The sequence below is a fragment of the Podarcis pityusensis genome (assembly GCF_964106645.2).
Source record: "Podarcis pityusensis genome assembly, chromosome: 2".
Taxonomy (NCBI): domain Eukaryota; kingdom Metazoa; phylum Chordata; class Lepidosauria; order Squamata; family Lacertidae; genus Podarcis; species Podarcis pityusensis.
Window position 1 is genome coordinate 102269159 of NC_138029.1, and position 21844 is coordinate 102291002.

Below are 21844 nucleotides of genomic sequence, written 5' to 3' on the forward strand. Positions count from 1 at the left end.
TTGTCCTGTTCCTTGAGTGGGCTTAAAGGTAAAAGTAAAGGGACCATTAGGTCCAGTCATGACTGACTCTGGGGTTGCGGCGCTCATCTCGCTTTACTGGCCAAGGGAGCCAGCGTACAGCTCCGGGTCATGTGGCCAGCATGACTAAGCCGCTTCTGGCGAACCAGAGCAGCACACGGAAACGCTGTTTACTTTCCCGCTGGAGTGGTACCTATTTATCTACTTGTACTTTGACGTGCTTTCCAAACTGCTAGGTTGGCAGGAGCAGGGACCGAGCAACAGGAGCTCACCCCGTCGCGGGCATTCGAACTGCCGACCTTCTGATCGGCAAGTCCTAGGTTCTGTGGTTTAACCCACAGTGCCACCCGCGTCCCTTGAGGGCTTAATTTGGTTAATAAACTTGGTTTATTTTAAAGCGGCAGGGATCAAGCTTGAGATGCCCAGAGTGGGGCCACTCATGTTCCTGCTGCCCAGTTGAGCTGAACCAGGAGCATGGTGGGAGGTTTAAAGCTCCCCCCTCGCCATTCTTGTAGCAGACAGTATACTCCTGGAGTGTGGCTGAGACTGACCAAGAACCAGGTGAGGGTTGCTCACTTGCAAGTCAAAGCTTAGTGCTAGGGTTTGTCCCAAAAGACTGAGTTACTGGTGGCCTGTTCCCTGTGGGAGAGCATATATTAAGTTAATTGACATTTCCCCCCCCCCCCTCTTTTGACCTAATGTTCAAAACCAGTAAATCTATCCAACACAGCTGGCCAGCTCCCCACACACAGGTAAATGTGCTGGTTAGATAAATTGCTGCCATGCAAAATTATGTGATGCTAAGCTTCTGTGTGAGATTTTAGTGTCTGCTTGGATAGGGAGAGTTGGGTTGGGGGCTGCAGCAGCAACCTATTGAGAGATGAAATGGGATCATAAATATTGGATTGCTCAAGCAGGGGAACAGAAAGCAATTAGAGCATCATTAGGCCACTGAAGATAAGAGACAATATTGAAAAGCAGGCTTCTAGAAGGTACATTAACGGCCTTCATGAGGTGTGGAGAAACTACTCAGTTAAACAGTACATCTAGCATGAGGCATCCAAGGAATGTCTCGAGGCAAATCTAAAAAAAATGTAGTATAAACACTGACAACTGGGAAACACTGGCCTGCGAGTGCTCCAGTTGGAGAAGAGCCTTTATCAAAGGTGTCATGGGCTTTGAAGACACTCGAACTCCGGAAGCAAGGGAGAAACGTGCTAGGAGGAAGGCACGCTTGGCAAATCCACACCGTGATCAACTCCCGCCCAGAAACCAATGTCCCCACTGTGGAAGGACATGTGGATCCAGAATTGGCCTCCACAGTCACTTACGGACTCACTGTTAAAACTGTGTTTAGAGAAGACAATCTTACTCTGCTACGAGTGATCGTCAAAGAAGATCACTGCCAGTTTTTTTATGCTGTGAGTAGATCGCAGTCTCTTGCAAGTTGGATGTGCCTAGTATAAAACAATTGCCAGTGGGAGAAGGGATCTCTTTTACTTGATGGAAAACCAGAAAATGTGTTGATGCTCCCAATTGCTCTTGACTGCCTCTAAAACGCGAGATGGCAGAAATGAATTGGGCAACCACTTCCCTTGATGGACTTTGAGGGGAGGCAGTGTCAGTGAGATAATCTCTCTTTCTGCATATGCCATAATCTGGTTTAGTGAACCCAGCGAGAGGGGCGGTAGCATTCACTCACCTTATGCCACGGCCCTGGGTATTCCAAATACTTGTTTACCCCACTGTTTCAGCACTGATTGATGTAGGAACAGAAACTGGACACACTCAAAGTAAGGGAGACTGGAGAGACTCATAATCTGAACTTGCAGTGTAGTCAAATCACTGTCCATATCAAAGCTGTGTCCCTTTGCCTCAAAAACAGTAGCAAATGAACGCTAAGCCAGCTTTGCTGCCATCCACCTGACATACATGGGTTGGGGTTCTTGGGAGGCAGAAGCTAACATGGCCACGACTAATTTTTGCTGGTCTTCGTAATGAAGCAGAAACATAATTGTGCATCTCATAAAGACAACCTAATCAATTTTATTGCCTTGTTTCAGTAACATCTTGTTTATACAACAAGCTAATTTCCTGGTCATGAAGCAAAAGCACAACTTTTTTCTTATAAATAGTATAAATTATTTTATTTACAGAAACTTGTTACAAAACAAATAGACTATATATTTATTTTCTTCTTTTAAATATCCAAAGTAATTTTTTTTCTACCCCATGACATTTGTTCATGTACTATACAGCAGCCAACACAAAAAAGTTCAGCTCTGAGCAGATGCTCTTGAATATGTATACAAATTATCAAACTATTCACACATTTTACACAGGAGATTGCTTTTTCCCCCTTTCTATGGAGCCGGGCTCAACTCCAAAAGCAAGAAGCTTCCGCAGCCTACATTCTTATTGACATTATGTAGTGCTCATTAAAAAATAACAATAATCACCTTTCATAAAAAGTAGGATATTTTGCACAAAAGCATTTAAAATAAACGACCTTCTGCTTAAGGAAAGCAGAACAATCTTATCAAGCCCAATCCCCTTCACCGTACAATTCCCCCCTTCCCAAAAAGACAAAACAGAAACAAACATCCTTGGCAATAACAACTCTTGCCGGAAGACGACTTACCGGAAGATGATAGGTCGAAACCACACTATGTGAACCGCTCTCATTCAAACCTCACTGGAACGAAGAGGGAGTTATGCACTTGCTAAATCCCATTCATTTCAGTGAGGCTTGTGCAGAGGATAGCCTGGCGGCGGCTTGTGTTGGTAGTTTGTAAAATTGCTTTGAGAAGTAACTTTTTTCCCAATAATACAAAATAATGTCAACATTCTGTTGTTGTTTTGTTTCGTTTTTAAGTTCTAGCTGATAGCAACAGAAGAAAATATTCAGATTTACTTGTTGAAAAGTATCTCCAGAACCCTTGGCATTATTTATGAACTAGGGACTCGCTTCAATCGGATCTTTTGATTTTGTTTTATCCCGCCCCTTCCGCCATCCTCTCTCCCGCGTTAATATGTAGTCATATGTAGGTGGGGAAAGCAAGCTCCAATTCTTTTTTCCAACAGAACATTCAAGTCTTTAAAGGAGAAGCTGTCTAAAAAACAGTCCAAGCTTAAAATCTAGATATATAAATCAGGCACTTTCAGTTTTTCCATTAGTTTTTTAAACCACGTAAAGACTCACATACATGTGCACACATACACAAATGCTAAAAGAAAAAGAAAAAAAAGAATTAGAAGCTGTGTGTCATAACTAAAAGGTAGTCTTCTGGGACTCAGGTAACTGTAAGAAATGTTGTGTATACCAGAGCAGGCTAACCATATGCATCTAAATGCCACACAGCCTTCCTGCTTAGAGAAGTGGCGCCTGTGGGCATCAGACTGCAATGCCAGAGCCTTCGTTTGTATCCAGCAATTCCCAAGACACTAAAAGAAAGAGACAAAACTCTTCCCCCTCCCCCCTCCCCAAACAAGAGACATCCCTTAAAAACTGCAAAGTAGGCATGTTATCTATTGGATTGGCAGTGAACCACTTCAAATTATAAAAAAAGTATTTGCTTTTCTCTTTTTAATTAATAAATACTAGATGATTTTCAATTGTACCAAAACTGGATATAAGAAAAAAAGACCTGTGCAAAAATACATATTTAAATATGTACAATCAATTAACAAAATATGTCTTCTGAAATAGGGATACTTCAATATTTATAATAGAACAAGAAATTCCAAAATAAAGATACAAAAGTATGGGTTTCATTATTTTCGTATAATTCTTTGTTCATCATTGCAACATTTTTTAATTTTTTTATTTATTTTAGGTTAAGAAAACTGCAGGAGTCATAATGAGAAGCTGGAAAGACTATAAAAATTGTATCTCTTAAATTAATACCAAAATCTTTCTAAGAAACAACCCAGCCACTGCAAATCTTGCAAGATAAATTAAATCTGAAATTTCCTTAATTATTTACAATAAGAATGTTGTCAGACAATAAAAGCTTCAAATACAATCATTCCATTTATTACTAAGCCCCCAAAATGGAATATTGTTTGTATAATATTTAAGCAAGTCTACACTTTGAGGGCAGGCATAAATTAAGACGTCCTCTGGTTCTATTCATGGCAAGTTTTAAAATTATAAGCCATAGCAGACAGATACAGGCCACAATTCCATCCTGGAATGTCACTTACATAAGCCCCACTGAATGCATCAGGCGGGCTTTGCGCAAGAGCATGGCTGTGTTTGTGTGGAGCTCCCGTTTCAACATGGCTTGCAATGGAGACATTCACAGTGGGAATTGGGCCCAGAGCTGCAACTCATATAAATTAAACACAGTGGTTAACTGCTGAACTTTTTACAAAGATCTGCATGTCTTTTAAGGAGCCTAAGACTTGCTTTGATGCTTTCAGAGCAACATAATATTTATAAAACAGACATTTTTGAGTACTTAAAGCCACTAAAGGTTTAACTTATGAAAAATTTGTCAGCCTTCGAAGGTAAATCTATCAAAACCAAATTGCACTTGTGATCAAAAATATCCAACACATGGGAAGGAGTCAGTATCGATTTTCTCTCCGCGGAGCAGATACATTACTTTGGTCATCTCCTCCCATGCCCCAAGTAAGCCAATTAAGAGGTTTTAACATTTTATAGCATCCTCTCGAAACTGAAGGGTTGTTCAAGCCCTCCCTCTTTTTAAATATTTGCATAATCATCACCATCCAAAATATTATTCCTTTACTTAAAAAACAAACACATGATCTTTTGTGAATTCAAGGCTTTAGAGTTGTCTGCATAGAGTCTTGTTGCTTCACTGTGTTTTAATAATCGTAGTAAATTGGAAAACCTCAACAGGTTTAAAAAACAAAACCCAAGCAGCTGCTGCTTGTGGTGGTTTTAGAATCCCTGATGTGCAATGCACCACCATGGTCGGGAGAGAGGCTGGGCTGTGTGAATTAGATAGGCTCAGATTGTCTAATCTCAGCAAGATCTGGTGCCCCTTTAAGGCAGAAGTCTACAGGCACACATTCCACGGAGAGCTTCTCCTGCACAAGCCCTGTTGAGGATAGATTCAGACAATCAGCTTTCTTCCTCAATGAGTACTGCTAACCATTTGGCCACGCATTTTACCAAGGATAGGAGTGGAACAGAGCTAGGTGATCTGACGGGGTAGCCAAGGTGCAATGGGTTCTGCACCTATCACTTTGAGAAGTGGTGAAAATACAGCATGCTGAGAACTGTGGCTTCAGCAGAGTCTGCAATTAGTTGGCACCCTCAGACAATCTAGCCTCACTTGATTATTGCAAGAGCAAATTCTCATTGGGGAGGCTGTCTGAATCCACAATCCAAAACACACCCCATTGAAATGGATAGAAATTTTACTTTCTACGGGCTTGCTGAAGGAAAGCTCTGCCTGTGTTATGACCTATGGTTTGGGGTTTATTTTTATTGTTTTCCTTTCACGTGATAAAATGTGTAGAAATTCCAGGTTGTAGTTCGAGATTCACTAGTGTCACAAACATCCAGATCAAATGATAATATTAAAGCCCTTCTGAGGATATTACTTTAAAACAGAACACTTTTGACTCATGGGAACGAGGGGAATGACCACTTGGGATTGGATGGCGTTTAAAACACTCCCCCTTTGCTCACAAGATGGCTGTACAAGGGGTGCATTTAACACTGAGCTCAGAATTTGAACTGGCACTTAATGCAGTCATCCAAAAAATCTGAATGTGGACTTTATTGAACGGAATGCTAATTTGGTTATGTGAACAAGGCATCAACTTACTGGAAAAAATCTTTCAAGAAAAATAGCATTGAGATTTCATTGTTTTAAAGGTTTGCGTTTTAGTTTTATAAGGACTATTTTGTGTTGTTTTTTAAAAGGTTGGATGGTACAACCAACTTAGATTGGCATTTTCAGTTTCCCCTACCCACCTACCCAAAACAACAAAGGCTTATGGCATACAGTATAGGTCAAGAAATATATTCTTTGGGAATAGTTTTAGAGGTCATTCACCATTTTGGATTTGAGAGTTTTGCATCTGGGTTTGGGGGGGATATATATATATTTTTTTAAAAAAGATCAAAGCAATTTTATTCAAAATCAAGCAGGCACAGCCCTCCTTCATACAATGTCGCTGTGCAACCTTATTTCATTTCAGTGGCAGTTGTACAGGACCCGACGAATGCTCCACTGGAATGAATGAAGAATACTGAGCAGCTGTGCTTGGTAGATGATGCTCATAAAATTGTTCTGTACCATGTGATTTCACTATTTAAATATGCTTCTTCTTTTTTTATTTTTTTCAGTGATGGCCATGAACATTTTTGTGTTTGTTTTTTAGAACTCCTGACAGCTTCTTATCCCAAATTACTTGCAAAAGGCTGGGCAAAATGTAGACCGTTTTTGTTTTCTATGTTGTGCTCTTTTTGCATTCCAATCAAGGAACATTGCTATAAAACACTAAAGCCGTATTCCCTTGTTGAGGGCTTCTTCTTCTTCTTCTGTTTATTGTGCCTAACACATTGTGCCCCCTCCTTCGTGAGGGGTTTTCACTGGACAGTGCCAAAGGGGCAGTTAATTATGCCTATGACACTATCAGAAGAAAAGGAAAAAAAACAAGTCCACAGTAATGTTCTTTCCCAAACATTGCTTTGCCCAACCAACCTAGATCATATAGTGGCAAGGTGATGTACTCCTGTAAGTGAAATCTCACAGGGCTTTTGTAGCAAGCTGTCCAGACCACTGGTAACACTGAGAGGAAACATCCTGTGGCTGAACGGCAATCCAGAGTCCATTTCCAAGCTTCGCTGCTACAGACATGGCTTCAGGGAAACTCCTTGATTGTGTGACAGTCCAGTAGATTTCCACACCTGAGGACTGTGGGAAGCTGGGAGAACTCAAAAGGCATCTTGGAGTCCAGGATTTCCAGATGGAGATTTATTCATTTTTCCCCGCTTGTAGTGAAAATAATCCAGTTCTTTTCTTACCATGGCATTGTCTGTGTCAACTGTTAGGGACGAGCCTTTGGCTTTCGCACAAACGAAAAGAGGAAAAACAGATAAATAAATATTAAATATTTTAAGTGATAAAGCTATGTCCAATTATATCATCTGGGATCCCCAAAATATGCTTTGGCAAAATTCAGTGGCACAGGTTAGCAACCAAACATCTACTTTCTTGGGGTGGGGAAAAACTATATGCATTTTATTGCTATATCATGTTAGGCATATTTCTGTATAGGGTTCTTTGTCACAGCAACAGCAAAAACCTACTTGACCCCTCCCTTTCTTATGCGTCAAAGGAAAACCTTTTTTTTTTCTTTTTTACACAGTATATGGGCAAAGTTCAATTACTTGTCATCAAGGTTGAAAATTATGAAGTGGCTTCTAAAATTTCAGTAAGGTTGCTGATTAAAAAAACATGAATTTCTGTTTTACTGCCCAGTCCCATATCCTCCCTTTAGTTCACTGTGGTATAATATTGTCAATTCCAATCAGCAACTTGTTCATTTGCAACAAGGCACCTGCCCCTGGTTGCTGAGATGACCAGTAATTATCAAATAAATAACTATGGAACCCATTATGCCCTGTTAAAATAATAAAAATATCAATGCTGCTTTTCTTGGTGGGTGCAGCAGATTAAAAAACAAAACAAAACTATTAGTTGATCCACTCATGGTATTTAAGCTATAAGCTGGCAATCTGGCGAAAGGCAAACAGACTTGAATCCCACTGGCACAAAGCTATCTGTTTGAGTTGTTTTCAATGGCACAAACTAAGGTCTTCCAACTTGCAAGCAGCCCCATGGGGTATCCATTTCTGGCTATGTGAAGGAATGGACTGGATGAGAGCCAACAAATGGAAGCTCAAGCCAGAGAAGACTGAGGCACTGTCAGTGGGTGGTTCCCTAGACTGGATGGGTGGGAGGTCGCCTGCTCTTGATGGCGTTATATTCCCTCGGTAAAGGAGTGGGCACACAGCTTGGGAATACTTCAAGATCCTTTGCTGTTGCTTCAGACTCAGGTGGCCTCAGTGGTGTGGAGGGCCTTTCCTCAGCTTCGGCTGGTGGCCCTAGTCTAACTTCCATTGTCTCTGCTCTGATAACAGTTAGGTTAGATTACTGCAATGCATTATACATACGGCTGCCTCTGCTAGGGCAGAATTCAGTGGCCAGGTTGCTCACTAGGGCAAAATGGTTTGAGCATATTACATCAATCCTGGCCCGACTGCACTGACTGGCTGCCAATTAGTTTCCAGGACCAATTCAAAGTGCTGGTTCTGACTTATAAAGCCTTAAATGGCCAAAGAATGCAATACATCAAGGACCACCTCTCCCTGTATGAACTGATCTGGACCCTGCAATCATCTGTTGCCTTTCTTTGTGTGCCTCTTCCATGGGAGGTCTGGAGGGCAGCAACACAAAAATGGCCCTTTTTTGTGGTGGTTCCCTGCTTGTGGAATGCTCTCCCCAGAGAGGCTTGCCTGGTGCCTTTATTACATATCTTTAGGCTCCAGGCAAAAACTTTCCTCTATAACCAGATCTTTGGCTATTCTATGGCCTTTTAAATGTGTTTATGGAAGCAGGGTTCATTGGTTTGTTTTTGCTTTTGCTTTATTATGTATTTTGAGTTCTCATTTTGTATTTTTATTTTCTGTACTGCTCTGGGATCCTTGGATGAAATGTGATATACAAATTTAATAAGTACTACTACTAATAATAATATCCTCAAACATGGAGGAGTCTCTGGTTTCCCATAGCTGAAAACAGGAAAGCCCTTCAGGATATATAGGTGAGTCCAGTTGGATTGTGCTATTTCCCCCAGCAAGGAATCTGTGCCATGTCTTAAAAATTCAACAAGTCCCAAAAGATGAAAGGGATTATGCTTCTAACAAGCAACAGCATCCATGGGGAGTTAATAATAATAATAAACCATTTTGCAAAGCGAAGCATACACACACCCAAGATATCCAGCGCCAACATCTCTGACAAGAAAAAAATCACCTCCAATAGGCAAGTAACTGTCCGGAATGGGAATTTGTCAAAGTAACTTGTCTGGATATCAATATGGCCCAAGTAAGATTTCATACCTGATGAAGGATAGAATTGTTCATCAGTCCTTGTGTCCCTGGGATTGCACCAGCGTGTTTCGTGTGAATGTTGTTCACTGGCGGCAATTTGGCAACCTTGTTTGCTTTGCTGCTGCTGTTTATGCTGCTTGAACCAGGCGAGCACTTTCTTTTCTTTCCTATGAATTTGTCTAGGGAAGGATGTGAATGTGAAAACCCGCCGTGCGAGTTGACCGTCAGCTCGCTGGACTGGTGAATGAACGGCCCCAACGACAGGGTGGAATCGCCACTGTTCACCATCACACTCATTCTTTTTATAGATTCTGCAGGGCTCCCAGTCGGAGGGCCCCTCCCTGATTGGTCATGTTTGAGGCTAACCGAGTTAGCTTTACCAGTCATACAGTTGAGGCTGTGGGACGAAGACATCCCAGGCGAGTGATAAGAAGCCCCAGAGTTTCCAGAGTTCACCACACAGTTCTTCCTAAAGGACTCTGTGGAATGAGAAGAAGGTGCTGGCAGCGCAGAACTGTTCTTACGCTTCTTTCCTGAGCTGCCACCGCTGCTGTTGCTACTGGTACTGTTGCAGTTGGCGCTGCTAGCAGAAGATTCCTTAGGCTTGAAAGACTTGCTGGATTTCAATTTCTGAGGTTTGCTGGACAGAGGCGACGGTACCGAGGAAAGCACTGGAGGCGTGGAAGGGGATGTAGACACTTGTCTTGATTGCATACTGCAGGCAGGTTCTGCTGCACCAAAACTTGCAGGGTTGGCATTGAGCGTAGTCCCGTGGGATGGTACCGATTTCCCACTGAGGGATAAACAGGAAGGAGACACGTGTGCTGGCGAGGGCATAGCTGTGGCGGGCAAGAGGAAACCTGTTGTGCTGGAGCCGTACTGCGACACAGGCGTCGAGCTTGTCCGGTGTGGAGCGCGCAAGGATGTAGTGTTGCTTGTCGCTGGAGGAATTTTCCTAGGCGGCAGGGAAATGCAGGTCGTTAATGCTCCGTGGGTTAATTCTATTTTGCCCACTTGAAATAAAAAAAATCTGCTACCTTAACAGAAAGAAGACTGAAAAGGTACAGTGGGCACAGAGTCAAAGGCCCTACACAAATGGCCATCAGAATTAGATACCTTGTCCACCTAGCTTCACCAAGGCATTCTTGCTGGCAACCTAACAGATTTTGAAGAAAGCAATGTCCAAATCTCTCCTAAGAACCTGGTAATAGCTCTGTTGGACCAAGCCAATGGCACCTCTAGTCCAGCACTCTGTTCTCACAGTGGCTAACCAGAGGCCCATGGGAAACCTGCAGGAAGGCCTGAGCACAACACTATTCTTCTCTCCTGCGGTTTCCAGCAACTGGTATTCAGAAGTTGTCAAGGAAATCTGGTTTTTCTGCTCTCTTCTGTCCAAAAAGGTTCTCTCGCTCAGACCTCTGGGTTGGCTGCCTGAAACTGGCAAATGATCTCACAATGTATACAAGTGTTACCTCTCTTGTGCTGGGTACTCAAGGCTACGCTGGTAGTTCATTAATTGGGAAGGATGCCTCAGCTGAGGAAATGGATCATTTCCATTAATTTAGAAACACCTAAGACAATGTGTTCATGCTTAATGTTAACACTCCTTAACTGCAAAAGAAAACACATTTTCCTCCTTCACCCCGTGCATGCAAAACACCCCACTTCACAATGAGATATATGACAGCCTGTTCTGTTTCTACTCACTTCCACATCTGTGAGTTAAGATGCTTGTCCACCATGACATTAAGTGCACATCGAATATGGTTCCACCGCTTATCAAACACGTAGTAACCTCTTCCAATTTGTCGACTACCAAATGTGCAAAACTGGGGGAGAGGGATAGTTACTTTAGTAAATTTCTCAACCAGATGTTGCATATTAGCAAATATAAAATAAAGCAAGGACAAATAAAACAGTTGCAATAAAACAACATACAGAAAGAATTACAAGCATTCATGATTATCTGTGGCTCTCTTACAACTCAGAATTTCCATCTGAAGGAATCCAACAAATATACTATATATCTTATAGAGCAGCCAATCCTGCCCAAATATCTTATTTCTCTGTGGAATACTGATGCTAAAAGCAGCCTTTCAGCTTCTCTGTCACTAGGCTAGCTTCTTGTGTCTCACAATAATTTAATGCCTACCACAGCAATTGCAACCAACCCGTGTGATTCAGTATTCAGCAGTATTCTGTATCCAGACCCACAGCTACATCTGAATGCTCCTTCCTCTAGAGAACATGAAGTACTGCTGCTTATACACACACATTTAAAACACCAAGCAAGAGAAATACAAGGAAAATATAAATTGGGAAACGTACAGCAGCTGGTTGAGGATGATGATCTGAATAAAGACAATCCAGTTTTTCAACAGGCTCTTCTTTTTCATCACATTCTCCCTCATCGCTGGATAACCGAGATGCTGGCTCAGCTGCAGGTAAGGGAGCATGTGGAGATTCATGGACTGATGGAGATTCATTTGGGGCATTCCCACTTTGTTGGGCTGGGCAGCCGGGAGGCCTTCATAAGAGAGGAATCACAGTTAAATACCAACAAATGTTTTATAACTTGGCTTAAAAATGTATTAATGCATTTTTATAGAACAAAGGTCTTAGATTTAGAGCACAGGACATATTCCTATATTATATATGCAAAATGGCACAATGAATTGGCAGACCAATCCCACAACAGTGTCAAAAGTAAGCAATAAGCACTTCACTAGAGGTTGATGACAAGCAGCCTAAGAAGAACAGGAAACAGAGGGAGATCCATATGTTCTCTCTCTCTTTTCTAACCTTTCTGGTGGTCAAAGGCTTCAAGCACTCTGATGAACTGAGAGTTGGTGTAAATTCAGCCTCCCCCAACCTGGTACCCTTAGATGTTATGGACAACAATTATAGTACCAGGACCAGACAGCATGGATAGTGGCCAGAGATGATGGCGGCAGTAATCCAACAATATCTGGAGGGCAGCAGGCTGGGAAAGGCTGGTGTAGTGGTTTGAGCGGTAGACAAGGACTGAGGAGACCCAAGTTCCCATTTGCGCTTAATCACAAAGCTCACTGGATGCCCCTGGACCAGTCACTCAGTCTCGTACATTTGACAGGGTTGTTGTGAGGACAACATGGGGGTGGGCAGCAATATATACATATATTGCCTTGAGCCCCTCTGAATAGAAACAAACACCATCTATCTCACATATCCAAGCTGTTACAATTTGTATTTTAACATGAAATTACAACACATATGCACATGCATGAAGAGTAATAGTTTCTTACAAAAATAATAATAATCACACAACATTGGACCATTGTAGATCCCTGAAAATCTGTTCTAGAGAGTTGGGGAACCCTACAAAACCACACAGAATTGAGAGTGTGGGGGGCTGCAGGGGGAAATCTCTGTCTTACATTAATGCAGCCCTCTGCTGAATCAAAGCTTGCACAGCTCTTCCGACACAGAAAGTACAGGGGGTTCATATGCCGAAAATACAGCTGAAAACAACTATGTGAACCAACCCTAAACTGGGCTTTGGTAACTACAACGCCTTCTGCCTTAGAGTGCTTGCTTAATAGTCGTTCTTAGAAATTAAAGCTTACCTTACATAGATTGCCTGGAAAAACCTTCTGCTCACACAATGTGTTGATAGGATTTTTATTTTTAACCAAAGGCAGACTAATTGCAGAAATGTTTCTCGGCTTTAGAGAGAGGCATATGGTGACTCCTGGCCTCCAATTCAGAAGAATGGAGACCTTGACCAAACTTTTTCAACTATTTGGCATTTACAGCCTTCAGCCCCTGCTCTATTAATGTTCTCATGCTTCTTGAGTGTGGAACAGGTCACAATGATCTGGGCTTACCTGAAAATATCTAGGTGGTCTGATCATTTACCTTCATTAACTTGTTACCATGCTAAACTTAATAAGCAGAGCTAATTCAGATCAATCCAAAGCTTGTGAGAGCATGCTGCATTGCCTATAGTGGTGTTGTAGGAATTCTAATGTGAGACTGTAGTATGGGTCAGTGCAGACATTTAAAATCTTAAAATGGGAGAGCTGGTGCTACCTGGAGTGGCACAAATGGAGCAGATGGACCAGACAAGCAAGTATTCACCAGGCCTAATGCAGAAAGTCACAATTCCTCAAGTTCCCTCACCAAAAGTCACTGGGTGATTTTCTTTACCTTGGAAGACTGGGGGTGTGAGGTTTGGGTTTAGTAGGTACTAAAGGCTTTGATTCTGTAGGAATAACTCCATGAGAATTTTGGTGCAGCTCCTGGGAAGTTCTTGAAGGTGAGGGATGTGGTTCCCTGAGAGGGGGCATCTGCTGATGATGATCCAAATGGCGGAGTAATTCTTTTTCCCTGGTTTTGCTTTTGTGCTCAGCTAGTAATAAATCAAATCGTTTCCTTCGACCCTGTACAGCTCTCCGTTGAGTTAGGGAATGTGTCTGGAAATTAAAAGGCAACCAATTACTCCAGGTTGAAGAGGTATATCTGTGCAATATATAGAAAACCAAGCCTTGTATTGTTATGTCTGGCATTTTACTAGTGCAGATCTATCCTGTTTGCTTTTAGGAAAACAGAGCACAATACATATGGGGAGGTGGGTAGAGTGGTCATTTATGAAGCATTTTTGGATCAGGAACAGTGGAATGGGGAGAACTGGTACTGGTGGGGAGACCTGGCCAAGAAGGAACTCCAATCTAATCCACAAAAATGGATAGAAGGAAGAATACCAGGAATACAGAGAGGAAAATGGAAAAGAGCCTATTATATGCATCATATGTCTGGCTGCATAAATATATGAACTGGCATGAAGTGACACAGGCCAAACTTTTAAACAAGACCTGCAAATGCCATGTGCCATACTTGCATCTGGCATTAAGAAGATATTAAAAGTGAGCATTAAACCCATTAAAACGTCATAATCATGGAGTTTCCTAGCTCATGGTAAATTAAATTCAGTACATATGGTCCTAACCATAGGTACTACAGGAATTAACACTGGATTGTGTATCCAAGTTCTGCAGTGTTTGTGATATAATATAATGGTGTTTCTTGAATTTCATTAATGCCCACTTAAACATAGAAATGCCATTTTGTTAAATTACATTAGCTGGTGCTCCCTCTGCTGGAAATATAGGTGTTGTGCACAGCAGTTAAAGGGTTTTGTGTACAAGCCATTCTTCAACATGTTATAGCTATAAATACCCTACCCTACATTTTTTGTGCCAGTTCAAACCCAGCCAGAGATTCACAGTTGCACATCATCTTTGGTAATAAGGACAGTAAAGAGGTTTGCAGTATTGCCCTAGTAAGGGAGCTGAGGTGACACTGTGAATGCAATTCAGAGCATATCTGATCTGTATTTTTATACTGCATTTGCTTATTTTCTTTAATCATTTCATTTGCATTATTTTAGGATAGTAATTCCAGTATCTGAATTTTCCCATCAGAATTTCCTGTGGCCTTGCCTTGTTTCCCCATGTCAAAAGATGAAGTCGTATTTAAGCAGAACTCCCTATTTTGCCAAAACCTATTTGAGTATCTCCCAAAATTTTTAAAAAGTGGGTGGGAGGGAGGAACTGGAACCATTTAGCTGCATTGTCTGAAAACACATAAATGAAGATTTAAATTAAACTAGATTTTCTTCCTATTACAGTCTAGCTCTAACCTTCTTACTAGCTTCCATAACAGAGTTTTCTAAGTTGTTTTCAGGAAGTTGTCTGAATCACCTAAATCATACTTTGACTTCTCCGTCCTGACGTTCAGAAAACTTAGTTCATTAAGAAGGCATCTTACCTTGCATGTCAAAGACCTAGTACAGGGTTTCTTCGTTTCTATGTCAATGACGCCACAGTAGATATCAGGATCAAATTCTCTCTCTGTTAAATACAAATAATAATACAAATAATAACAATGCAAACAACAGCAGCAGCAATTTGTGCTTCATTCAGAAATTGAATTTGTTTATTTCAATGCAGAACTAACCCCAGAGTTGCTTTTGAGTTTAAGATGTGAAACCAAGTAAAGGTATTGCCACACTTGTATTTTTCTTTACACCTACGCCCCTCTTCTTTATAGAATCCGTGAAAAAGAAACCACACAGACTCAAAGAGCATGCTTTGTAAAGAAATATAAATTAAAGTAAAACTAGAAAAATGAATCATACTGTCATATTCTAACGGTTCAGTGTTACTGACATATACCATACACTTTAAGTCAAGTGGAAGCCACATCTCTCTTACATTTATATAGAAATCTATATATGATGCTATAGGTAAGAAAACGGGAGGAAAACCTTCTTAAATTCATATATTAAGATTTCAAAAACACACAAACTGAAGAGATTAAGGAGCAGGTGCGCTTATTTTTTTATTTAAAAAATAACAGTGCTCTTTTTTAACTGTACATGCTTCCATAACTGGCAAAATTCCGTAACTGTGGGTCCATAAATGGTCACAGCAGCTAGGACCCAAGAGATCTACATGTGCAACCCCCCATCCCGTAAGTGCTTTTCTTCCGATCCCCTGTCCAAGAGTCAACACACTGTTCATGGCTTGCCTCATTTGCTATCAAAGCTTCCAAGTTGAAAACTATATAGCTGTGTGGACTGTGTCGGTTCTTGGCCTTTATCTAGGGCTATTTCTTGCACCAGGGAAATGATTTCATACCACTTAATTCACCTAGGAGGATTAAAAAATATATATTATACTTCAAATGAGGGACACTTTAAAGGAAATAGTGAACGCTTTCACTATTAATCAGCACTTGCGTATTTCGTTTTGTGCATTTCTAGCTCATGCCACATTATGATGATTTAAGGCACATTTAATAATGTTGGCTAGGATCCAAGGAAGGCTGGGCGTGCATATGTGGCTGATTTTTCTGATCAGCAGGATCTCAAATAGTGCTGCACCAGAAGGTCCAAGAAGGGATGGAGGAACACCAGAAAAAGGGAAGTAATACCTGTGCAAGTACACCGCACACGGTGCTATGGAACCAACCAAGAGTTAGCATTTAGATCAGGCATAGGCAAACTCAGCCCTCCAGATGTTTTGGGACTATAACTCCCATCATCCCTAGCTAACAGGACCTGTGGTCAGGGATGATGGGAGCTGTAGTCCCAGAACATCTGGAGGGCCGAGTTTGCCTATGCCTGATTTAGACAGCATTCAAGATTTATTATCATACAACAGCTCTGCTCTCCTCAGATGTCACACTAAACTTTGGTACAGCAATATGTGAAAGAGCCCAAACCTTGCATGTTTCATGTCCCCTCCCAGACCCAGAACTTTGGTTAACCAGTTTCGCAAATCATTGGCTTGTTAGAAATTAACCACAGTACATCTGAAGCCGGAAGACAATGCTTCTGAACCCTTGCCAGTTGCTCTTTTATTTTTATTGTCAGCAAGCGAGGGGGGAAAAATGCCGTATAATAATTACCTGACAATCTTTTGTGTAAAAATTTCCTATTATTTGTACTCTCGTCTTGCTTCTTTTCCGAGTATGGAGGCACAGAGAGAAGACCTTTACCATTCAGTATCTGTCCAGGGGAAGGCAAGGGTGGCTTTGGTATTGAGGGATTAAGGCCAGTCTTTATTGAGGAGCTCACAGTAGTAGAACAGGTTGGACCAACAGCAGGTTTCAATAGTGCACCATCTATCTTTGGATGTATTTTTTCCACTTTGACAGATGGAGTCATGCTGCAAGGAGGAAATAGGTAATTTATTATAAAATATGTAGACTGCTTTTCATCAAAGCAGTTTCCAACACAAAGTAAAATACAGCTGAAACAGAAATTAGGAGCAGTGATACATAAAACAAACAACCCTAAACTCCAGAGCAGATCAGCCAGGTCCTCTAAAAGCCTGGGAGAACAGATGCATCTCCATTAGATATGTAGCCATCCATAGGCCTCTAAGGGGAAGGGAAATCCACAGTTGGGGTGTAATTACTGAGAAGGCCATATAGCACAACCTCACACATTCTCTGATAATCAGTGCCCTCCACCAATCTGATAGCACAGGCTGGCTGATATGGGAAAAGGTGGTTCCAAAGCACATTGGTAGCCAGTGTAGATCCTACAAAATAGATGCTATATGATGTGTAGGGCAAGCAAAATTGTGGCCAAGGTGTTTCAACCGAGGAATGGCTACAGCTGCTGAACCGGCCATAGCTGGCAATAGGCACTCCTAGCCAACAAAACTACCCGAGCTCCCAACGACAACAATGGATCTAGCAGCACCATGTACCTGCTGCTTCAGAGACAATGCAAACTCCACCCAGAACATGCCAAATACACAGTTCCCAAACATTAGAACCATCCACCAACAGCACCTCTCCTCTAGTGAGAATCCACCTTCCATTTACTAGCCCTCATCCAGTCCATTACTACCTCCAGGCACCAGTTCAGCAGAGACATAGCTACATCTGATTCAGATGGTATGAAGGAAAGAGCTGGGTGCCATCAGCATACTGATACCACCATGCCTTAACCCTCAATAAGTGCATCCAGCAGCTTCATACAAATGGGAAACAGCACTAGGAACAGAATGAAAAAACTGTACTGTGCTTTTTGATGACTAAAAAACTGTGGAATAAGTTAGAGCCTGCATACTGATTATGTGGGTTTTTGACTTTTATGGCCTTTAAAAAAAACCAAAAACGTTTAAATCAATTTTTTAAAGAGAAAATATAAGAAACAAACATATTTTGCATTTTTTGCTGTTGACCCCAATGGTTTATGTGTGTCACTATTCCGTTTTACCAGAAAAGTGAACATCTAAATAAAGGTTCCCTGCCCCTTTTTAATTTGCAAACGGTCCCATGCTTAATACAATCATAGAATCATAGAGTTGGAAGAGACCACAAGGGCCATCGAGTCCAACTCAACAATCATGACAATCATTAGTCACAGTTGGGTGTTTGATGGGTGCACAGAGCACAATGTGAATTGCCCATCTGGGCAAAGGTTGCCACTAGATCCAAAGGAACCCATGGACTGAAAGAGTGCTTCCGTTAGTGGAGGACAAAGTCTGGATCCAACTTACTGTGTTCAATTCAAAATAGAAAATAGGATGTCTGGCTGCTCATCTCCCTTTTATAAAGCGTATGCACATTTTATTCGATCACGTTTGTTCTTCTTTCTCAGGTACACAATATATCAGATTCAGCTGTTCACATTTAGAGTATGTGCGCAGAAACCATTTGACATTTAATACATTTCTACTTCAATGTTGCACCAGTATGCTTTCTATGTCCAACAACTTTATAATGTAAACCGCCCTGTGATCTTTGGAGGCAAAGTAGTGTACAAAATTAAAAAATAATAATACACAAAATATAAAAATTAGTGGGTGGCCCTGATCGTCTAACTCAGAAGTTTCCAGCATGCTTAGGAAACTCAGGAAACATATTTAATCCCAGTTTGCAACTTGTAACCAACTCTTAACTTTCTTTTTGCCATATGAGCATGTTTCCTTTTTTTTCCAATTTGATATGGTTTTTCTCTTTTTCTATATCATCCTTCCCCTTCCAGAAAGGGGAACAGTGATGCTGCTGGTGCAGCCTCCTTCATATTGGATTGCAATATAATTTTAAGTTACAGCTCAGCAGCTAAAAGACCAAAGCCCTACCCTGGCGCAGATCAAATATTCTGCATGAATCCCATAGGCTAAGCCCTTCTTCTTTTGTACCCATGTGAATTATTCTCTTCTTTCCCTTTCCAGCACTAGTGAAGTATATAGGTCTACACACTATATTTAATGATAACCATTGTTACCTCTAACAATTATTTGCAAACCACCCACACCCCGGTTTAATGCAAGCATGGTTCCTATTAGCTCCAGAACATTATGTGCCACTATACTAGTGACTGGACGAGAAAGGGAATGGGTGGGTGGAAGATATGTATCGATCTTACGCCAGTTACTGGGAAGGAGCCCTAGACCAAAATGAAATATGCCTTTTCAAAATGAGATATACGAAATTGATATAGTATTGGTATCCACTGCTAAACATTTAGTGCCTCTCCTTATAAGAGCATACTCACATTTTGTCATGGGGACCTTTGCTATGTACCAGGTGCATTGGCCTATTGTTTCCACTGATTGGCGGCTTGTCTTTGGGTGACTTCAACAACTTGGAACTGGATGATGACGATGCACTAGTACCTCCGCCACTGGATGAACGACTGCTCCCACCTCCGCTGCTACCTTTGCTTTTTGAAGTCAGAGGCGAAAAGAGGGAGAATACTGAAGAGGAAGGAGGGGTTAAAGGTGGCTTGCTGGAGGAGCTGTGTCTTCTTTCTGGAAGGGAAAAAGAAGGAGTATGTTAGCAAACACCGAGAATATGGAACTGGTTCTAAACCAGGTTGGAACTTCTCCTGCTCCACTGCATGTAGAAATAAAAAGCTGCTTTTTCTGGACACAGATTGCTGCTGTGCGTTGGCTTTCCACATTGTGCCCACTGTTTTTCCATACAGCTGTTGTTTTACTGTTTGTTTTGCCATTGATTGCTTGGTTACTGTTGGTACTGTTTTAACTTGGTAAACCACTGTGAAAATGTTACAGGAAGTAGTGGCACACATTTTATTATAATAATAATAAAAGGTAAAGGGACCCCCGACCGTTAGGTCCAGTCGTGGCTGACTCTGGGGTTGCGGCGCTCATCTCTCTTTATTGGCCGAGGGAGCCGGCGTACAGCTTCCGGGTCATGTGGCAAACCAGAGCAGCACACGGAAACGCCATTTACCTTCCCACCGGAGCGGTACCTATTTATCTACTTGCACTTTGATGTGCTTTTGAACTGCTAGGTTGGCAGGAATAATAATAATAATAATAATAATAATAATAATAATAATAATAATAATAATAGTGTTCATTTGGGTAAGCGTGAATATCTCTTTGCTGTAGCTTGTCTTTTGTCCCCCAGGGATCATCCCACTCTCTCCAAGCTATCAGTTGGCAATGGAAAGAAGTGCCAGAGAAGGTGGCAGGGCAATTCGTCTCAAGTGGGAAAATGGCCTAGTCTGGCCCTGGGCAGGGTCCTAGCAACCTCAGGTTTTTAGTTGGCAGCCACAGCCACCTATTCCTGTTGTGGTCATGCACATCTCCAATTTATCCGCTCTAACGTGGCTGGCAGCTGAATATTCGACTTAAATCACTTGAACAGCAGCACTGCATTGAAGTCATTATGAAAGTTTTGTCTAGGGTCATTCAAACTTATTTGTTACATTTATATACAACTCAAGTCCTCTTGGCAGTTTACAAACTTATTTGAAAACTCCCACTAATTATCATTTAAACTTTTGCCATCACCATCAGTTGTAAACAATACTAATCAGAAGGAATATGATCTAAAAGTCAGCATAGACACAGCACTGTAAAAGCATTTCAAAACCAGCAAAAGAACACTGTCCAATATGCCTTTTGTAATTAAAAGGCCTGGGCAAATAAAAAAGTCATGGCTTCTAAAAGATTCAGTGGGTGTGACCAGTACTTTTTTTTTCTTAAAAAATGTTTTGGGATACTCTCATTTTGACTCAAGAAAATCACCATTTTACAGTTCAAATCAGGAAAAACAAATACAGTAAATGGACAAAAGTACAAAGATTCACAAAATGTTTAGGGATATGTGTACCCCTGCGTCCCCCCAGGAAAAAAAGCACTGGGTGTGACACAAGCCTCTTGGGGGAGGGCATTTTATAAACAGGGCATCAACAGTGAAAAGGCCCTCTCCCTAGTAATACCCACCTTGTATTAATAAGTGGGAAACCTAGAGAAGGACCTCCAGTGAAGATCTCAAGTACTAGGCAAGTACATATAGGTGAAGGAGTGCAAGTTTCTGGTCTGCATGTCATGTTAAGCCAAACCATAACTTAAGGCAAGAGTGTGCAGAGCTTAGCATGTCATATGAATGCAGGCTTGTGGTTTAGATCTCCTGGACAAACCATGAGCCATAAACTCCTGAAAGAATCTTGGTTGTAGCTTGTGGGTATTCTGGCAAAAGCTAAACCTTGAGTCAAGTTCAAAGGACATGCTAAGCCAAACCACGGTTTAGTAGTCAGGGACAAGCTAGGTGGTCATGATCTCTTCTTTGGAAACCCATGTGCTTGTGCTAATGTGTGATGTGCACACCAGGCCATTCATTAAGCAATACTACATCCATTAGGTAATGAAGAAGTGTGAATCTGCTACATTCACTGTCCTTTGACAGTAGGCTGCCGAACACCTGTTGATGGGAATCGTAGGCAAGGAGAAAGCTCCATGCTTTCTCATGGGCTTCCCTATGGCATCTTGTTGGCCAATGTGAGGACAAGATGGTGGGCTGGATGGGCCACTGGCCTGATTTTGCAGGCTTTTATGATCTTAACCAGGCTCAAGGCTGATAAGTGTAGGCTCCTGAGGCTTCAAACTACTGTAATTTAATCACATCCCTTAGATTCAAACCAGTATTCAAAATTCAGTATTAGGACTTATGATACAGGCACGGGATTTTCTCCCCTTACTGTAACAGAAGAGCCAGACACTTTTAAAAGGGATGTGTATTTCCAGTTTTATCAGTTGTTACTTTAAAAAGGTGTAATATGAAATGAGATCTAGCAACATGACTGCAAAAGCATATTACCATTGCACTATCTGGAAGGGCTACAAAACCAAGTTTCCTTGCAGATTATCTAGGTATTTTTTATTTATTTTTTGCTAGTCTAGTATT

At 41.4% G+C, this 21844-nt stretch overlaps 2 protein-coding genes across 4 annotated transcripts in view; both read right to left on the reverse strand.

The window, feature by feature from the left end:
- The window catches only part of LOC308471633 (uncharacterized protein C3orf49), a 303591-nt gene that overhangs the window by 187462 nt on the left and 94285 nt on the right, over positions 1-21844 (reverse strand). The gene's annotated exons all lie outside the window — the stretch shown is intronic.
- ATXN7 (ataxin 7) overlaps positions 2042-21844 on the reverse strand; it is a 94387-nt gene continuing 74584 nt past the window's right edge. For all 3 annotated transcript variants that reach the window (XM_080995693.1, XM_080995692.1, XM_080995694.1), the window contains 8 exons: positions 19182-19437; positions 16574-16833; positions 14930-15012; positions 13310-13575; positions 11450-11648; positions 10829-10950; positions 9131-10076; positions 2042-7071 (listed from right to left, as the gene is read on the reverse strand). In XM_080995693.1, coding sequence (XP_080851819.1) covers positions 7054-7071; positions 9131-10076; positions 10829-10950; positions 11450-11648; positions 13310-13575; positions 14930-15012; positions 16574-16833; positions 19182-19437 — 2150 coding nt within the window. In that variant the 3' untranslated portion in view covers positions 2042-7053. The remainder of the gene's footprint in view (positions 7072-9130; positions 10077-10828; positions 10951-11449; positions 11649-13309; positions 13576-14929; positions 15013-16573; positions 16834-19181; positions 19438-21844) is intronic.